Here is a 5,999-nt window from a genome sequence, read left to right as displayed (position 1 = left end):
CTTTCAAAGTTCAGTTTCACAGTTTCATTATGCTGATGTTGTTACAAAGAAAAAATCCCAGCTGGAAGGGTAACTTTTTAGTATTAATACTTATTGAAACCTGATTTGACACATTTTGTTATGAGTGGAGTTTTATCTGCAGGCCTCTAATGTGAGTTTTTGCACTGTTGTAAGGATAGCATATATCTTGTGTTTAGTATTTAGTAAACAGCAGGACGTTCACAAATGATAATGTTACTTATATCCAGTATGAGGGGGCTTCTCAGACACTGTGTGACTATATTGAGCTATTGAACGTTATGTTCGAGTCACACTAAGCTATCAAGACCAAAAAGTTACATAGGAAACAGATAAAGGAATGAAGAAGTTAGCGGTCATGATTAAAAAATAAAACACATCAAAATGCTGATAAAAACCTGATCAGGTCGTGAAAAGGTACTACATTTATAAATGAAGAATATTATATTTATCATTATATTCATTGTTAGTTTATATATGTTTCTGTATTCATTGATCTTTATCATTATATTAGATTCAAATATTTAAATTAAACATATTTATTTATTTATACTAATTTCAATTTCTCCATCAAAATCCTGGAGCGTTCATACTGTGTGTACTTTGTACTTTCATCTGTCATGGACCACATCACATGTCGCTCTTTTGACATTATTCAGATGCAGCTTTCTATGTACATTTGTCAGGAATGGGAGTGCAGTGCTCTCACTCACCTGCAGGTGGAGACAGAGACCTGTGTGATAAAACCAGAGGAGGGCTCATTTTGGCTGATGGTAATGATGAGATGGGAGCATAGTTAGAAATATGAGAAAAAATATTCACCGTTAATGGGCTAACATGTGTTATTATATCCAATACAAATGAGCACGAAGACTACTACTATAAAAAAAAACCAAGACAAGTCACAGAGCCTTCACTGCTGCTGGGGTTGTCCCAGGATACTATGGTCCTCTCTGTTATGGACTTTTCTCATTTGTTTGTTTCACATTTTGAATGATTCCCCGAGCTTTGCAGTTCTCTTCAGGTCTCTCTGTCCCTCCTCACTCCAGCCACATTCCCTATTTCCTAGGACCCTTCATTGCCATTTTCCATTCATCCACTAGATCATGGACTTTCCCTCCTTGCTTCATCACTGCCCCACCCATCTACATGTTTTTCCACCTCCTTCATCTGCTCTGCAGTCGCTGGCCTTCCTCGCCCACCTCCTCACTTACATCTCATTTCCTTATCAGTCATGAGTATGCTTGCTTTATTCCTTTCATCTCTTGCAAAAGCAAACACTTGTATTTTTACATCACAATTGGTACACAAGCAGTAGGTATAAAATGTTTTTTTGTTTAGCCTACCTGGTCAATAGATACATTAGTTAGTGGTTTCAAATAATTGAACCACAAGTATAGTTTTGTGTTTTTCCAAATGCAAAATACTGTAATATATATATAAGCTCTGAGGTATGTATGATGCCGGCTGAATATAAAGCCCCAAAGTGTTCAGTATTAAATACATAAATAAGTCATTAAGAGCACATGAATAAAATGGCTTAAAGTTTTATTGGGGTTCATTTTTAGACTATATTCAAAGTTATTAAAACGTTTTTATTTCATAAAATGTTTTATTTCTTAATAATCAAGTTGAGTTTTAATGATTTCTATATATAAATAAAATATCTATTTTACACAATTTATATATCAATGTTTATTTATTTCATAATGTATATTATTTTGTATAGTATTGAACTCTTTGAGGCTCCATCGATGAGAAGCCTTCTTGTGAATGAATAGTTGGCTCTTGTGCAGTGGAGGAATAATCTAACACAGTGTCCTGTTCAAGTGAATAACATCCTCCATCAATCCACCCAAAAAAATTATGAAAAGATGATTGAGTGTGATGAGATATATTTGTAGAGTTTATTTAATTTTCCCAGATCTGACATCTCTCTGCTCATATCCCGTCTACACTCCCAGCTATGTAACTTAATAAGTGTCACCTGACCATATTAGACTTGATCTGTGCACTCTGTGACACCATGGGGGTCAGCTACTGCTCCTCATTCCACGGGATCTGTAATGTGTCTGCGTGCCCACGACGCCACGCCCAACCACATGTACACATCCCTCTGACAGTCATGTGGCCCAACCTCGAATAACTTCCCCTCTTGTCTGACTGACCGGCAGCCACCCTTCCTTACAGCACTGGGAGGGACAGCGAGGACGGAGAAAGTGTGAGAGGACAAGTGTGTGACAGAGTGAGTATAAGAAAAAGAGAGTTTGACATTTAAGGAAAGCTGATGCTGTCTCCGACTCGTATGGCCACATGTAATCACAGTGTGAGTGTCGTACAGCAGCAGATACAACACGGACATATCTGGATTATTGATCCGAGAGGATTCTGAGTCTGGACCGAACTATTTAAGTTCAAGGGTTAGACTGGACCATGTAGCAGGTGTTTCCTCAACTTGTCTGGACTGGAAACCTGGACTCAAAGGATCTACAGGTTCTTCTAATAGAAAAGATAACTTTGGTGCGCAGCGCTGGATATTTGTGATTGATGAGTCAGTGTGATCTCCAGCAGAGGTGAGTGTGTGCGTGTGACTGACTGGCCAGCCCTTACAGAAGACCTCAAAGAGAAATTTCCCCCGTGTTTGTCATGCGTTATGTCTTTAAAAAAACTCTGATTCATCAACACAGAAAAAGAGAATGAAACAGACCCCACCAAGTCTGTAAACGTGGAAGGAAGAGGGAGTGCAGGATTACAATAGCACTTTATTAAACCTGAGAATCTGGATATCCTGCTACATATTCATGGAAGATGCTGGAATGAGAAAGACTCCAGGCTGGAATTGATCTCTGGACGTCACAATCAAATCTTTAGCACCGGGACGCTCCTTGCTTCTCGTGGGACTTGTTTGGAATTTGGACTTGAGCTGAGAAAGTTTAAGATTTTGAACTTCACATCATCCTCTCCTGGACACCCAGAATCCTGAAGGTTTGACCTCTTGAAGAACTCACTTTACAATATTTAAATCCTTGCTCACCCAGTTATGGATTCACAGGGTGGTCCATACCTCAACATGAGGGCCCTCTGCTCACCTCTGGGTGCGGCCCGCCTTTGTCAGTTAGCCATGGGCTGTGCAGTGATTGCCATGGTAACCCACAGTGCCGGGTACAGCGGCTCACACGGCGTGTTCTGCATGGCGGCGTGGTGCTTCTGCTTCGCCATGACGGTTGTGGTGTTTTTCCTGGACGCCACTCGTCTCTACAGCTGTCTGCCCATTTCCTGGGACAACCTCACCGTCACATGTGCTGCCTTCGCGACGCTCATGTAAGTCACATGTTCAGTTGGGTTTGAGGGGACGAAGTGCGAAACAAAAATTGTCTAATGGCTCTGCTTCTACAGCTTTTGTTCTATTTAACAAAAGTGTGTTCACAAATCCACAATTGGAATTCACTGCAAAGATTCATTGATTTTTTAAACATCAGACCAAGACCGAACCATACTTTTAACTCTGTGTATAAATAACTTGTACTGAAGGATACTGTATTGCACCAAGGATAGGTTGTAAAGGTTTAAAAATCTAGTTTTGAGCTACACCGTCACAGTGTTAAAAAGCCAGTGTCATAACTTTTCCTTTTGATTGTGCACTGTCAAAAAGCATGTCCAAAGCTGGCACTTAAGTTATAAAAATACTTTAAACTGCTATATAATTCATATTTTTATTTTAACAATGGAACAATTGATTGTTTGAAAGCTGATCAGCAATCCCACTGAAAAGGATCACCTCACTGTACAGTTACCTTCAGCTCTTCAGCGCTGGTAAGCGTAGCATCTTTGCAGCTAAAGAGCAAGATATTGGTTGAGAGCAAAAAAGAGCTATATAGAAAATGTATATACTTACTTTCAACGTGTGGACGACTCTCAATGAAAGCTGATGTTGCTGTAAATAAAACCCTGTTAAGTCACAAGTTAACCTTATATACTGTATAAAGTGATAATATGTTAGTTTTGTGATTACAGGTTGTTGTGCTGCCCCCAAGTAGCCAAAAAACACAATCAGAATAGATTAAAGTGAAAAAAAGAATGCAATTTAAGGTCCATTTACAAACTCCGTCAGACCTTTAAACTGTATCTTATGGTCGATGTTTACCCAACTTCTTCTTCTTCTTCTTCTTCTTCTTCTTCTTCTTCTTCTTCTTCTTCTTCTTCTTCTTCTTCTTCTTCTTCTTCTTCTTCTTCAGGTTTGTGACAGCCTCTGTGGTCTACCCGCTCTTCTTTGTCCGATCCGAGTGCCCTTACGCCGGCTGTGATGTCAGAAATTTCCGCATTGCTGTGACCGTGTGCTCCATCCTGGGTGCTCTGGCCTACGGGGCTGAAGTGGCCTTGTGCCGAGCCAGGCCAGGCCAGGCCGTGGTGGGCTACATGGCCACCGCGTCTGGCCTCCTCAAGGTGGTCCAGGGCTTTGTGGCCTGCATCATCTTTGGAGCTCTGGCCAACGGGAGCGAGTACTCCCGTTACGCCGCCACCATCTTCTGCGTGGTCGTTTACGCCTTCTGCTTTGCTCTGACTGCACTGGTGGTCGTCATGACCGTGTGTGGGCGGACGAAGGCTGTACGCTGCTTGCCTTTTGACCGCTTTGTGGTGGTGTGCACCCTCCTGGAAGTTCTGCTCTACCTGAGTGCATCGGTTGTGTGGCCGGTGTTCTGCTTTGACACAAAGTATGGCTCTCCGTCGAGACCGTCGTCGTGTCCTCAGGGGAGGTGTCCGTGGGACAGCAAGCTGGTGGTGTCCGTGTTCTCCTTCGTCAACTTTGGACTGTATGTGGCGGACCTGATCTACTCTCAGAGGATACGATTCGTCTCCTCTCATAACTCAAGAGCGTAGCACCATATGGAACATTTAATTATCATATTGGCTTAACAGGTTTAAGTTATTTATCTCCTTCCATGTTGAATTTGTTTGTACATTTCATTGCCATTTAAAGCAGATAGTAAGGGGTGGAGATGGATTCAAAGATCCCACGTCCTGGACATCACTGGTGCTGCACATGGTCTAACTCTGAGGCACCCAGACACCTCAAATTCAATGTGAAAACACTCTGGAATGTGAATAAGGAATTTAAACGCTGCGTTCCCCGTGCCACACCCCTCTGAGGTGACACCCCATCCCTTTAACTCACCCCTTCTGCCCTCTGAGAGATTTTGGGAGAGCAGCCAGCCTCACCCAAGCAGCCAGGGCTCGCTGGTATGTCCTGCCAAATCATCATAAACCAAGACACTCATGCTATTCTTGACCAGCAGCATAACAAGCACACTGCACTGGCTGCTTCTATTGCTGCTGAAATAATACAAAAAGCTTGAATATAAATAGTAAATCTAGCATCGACATCTGTGGCATCCCTGACATCTGCGAAAACCCCTCACCAGAGATCTACGGAAATTACCCAGGCTGCCAAAAATAAACACGAGCTGTCTGCGCTCATATTGAGGCAGTGAGACAGCATTTATAAGAGGCTGCTTCGTCAAGTCCACTGCTAAGGTGACCGGCAGTTTGACTGCCACCTTTGGGAAAACACATTTTCACAATTGCACAATCTGACAATGGTCGGTGTGACCGAGACATGTTTGCACAGAAGATGGAACATGTGACCTAATAATATCCTTAAACAACAGGTAAAATGTAAAAAAGACATTTATTTCCATTTACTACATTTTCACTGGCAGTTAGAAATCTGTAGATGTTTTTGTATGGTGTTATGAGACACTGCTAGTTTATAGTTTGGCATAGATTTAATCATTTTTTTATATTCACATTGGATCCAAATGACTATGTGTATATGAAAGGTTTTGCTCATAGTGACAGATACATAGAAAGGGATTGCCAACTCTACAGTTCCCCTCAGCTTTACAGAGCATTTTAGCATCGTTAAGCTCCTTGTTTTGGTTTTATAGGCCTCAACTTTGCTGTTTTGGTTAACTCTCACTACT

At 41.7% G+C, this 5,999-nt stretch overlaps 1 protein-coding gene across 1 annotated transcript; it reads left to right on the top strand.

The window, feature by feature from the left end:
• Positions 1–3,058: 3,058 nt before the first annotated feature.
• On the top strand, positions 3,059–4,896 carry LOC129095769 (myeloid-associated differentiation marker-like protein 2). Its single transcript, XM_054604327.1, has 2 exons — positions 3,059–3,339; positions 4,254–4,896. The coding sequence occupies exons 1-2, from the start codon at positions 3,059–3,061 to the stop codon at positions 4,894–4,896; spliced, it is 924 nt and encodes a 307-aa protein (XP_054460302.1).
• Positions 4,897–5,999: the final 1,103 nt, after the last annotated feature.

Source organism: Anoplopoma fimbria, chromosome 9 (genome assembly GCF_027596085.1).
Source record: "Anoplopoma fimbria isolate UVic2021 breed Golden Eagle Sablefish chromosome 9, Afim_UVic_2022, whole genome shotgun sequence".
NCBI lineage: Eukaryota > Metazoa > Chordata > Actinopteri > Perciformes > Anoplopomatidae > Anoplopoma > Anoplopoma fimbria.
This window is presented reverse-complemented; position numbering and strand designations above follow the sequence as displayed.

What these genes read in the sequence shown, in the direction of transcription:
- LOC129095769 (XM_054604327.1), top strand. Translation starts at nt 3,059, where the DNA reads ATGGATTCACAGGGTGGTCCATACCTCAACATGAGGGCCCTCTGCTCA. An exon ending in GCTGCCTTCGCGACGCTCAT is followed by an intron (nt 3,340 to 4,253) that starts GTAAGTCACATG and finishes CTTCTTCTTCAG; the next exon opens with GTTTGTGACAGCCTCTGTGG.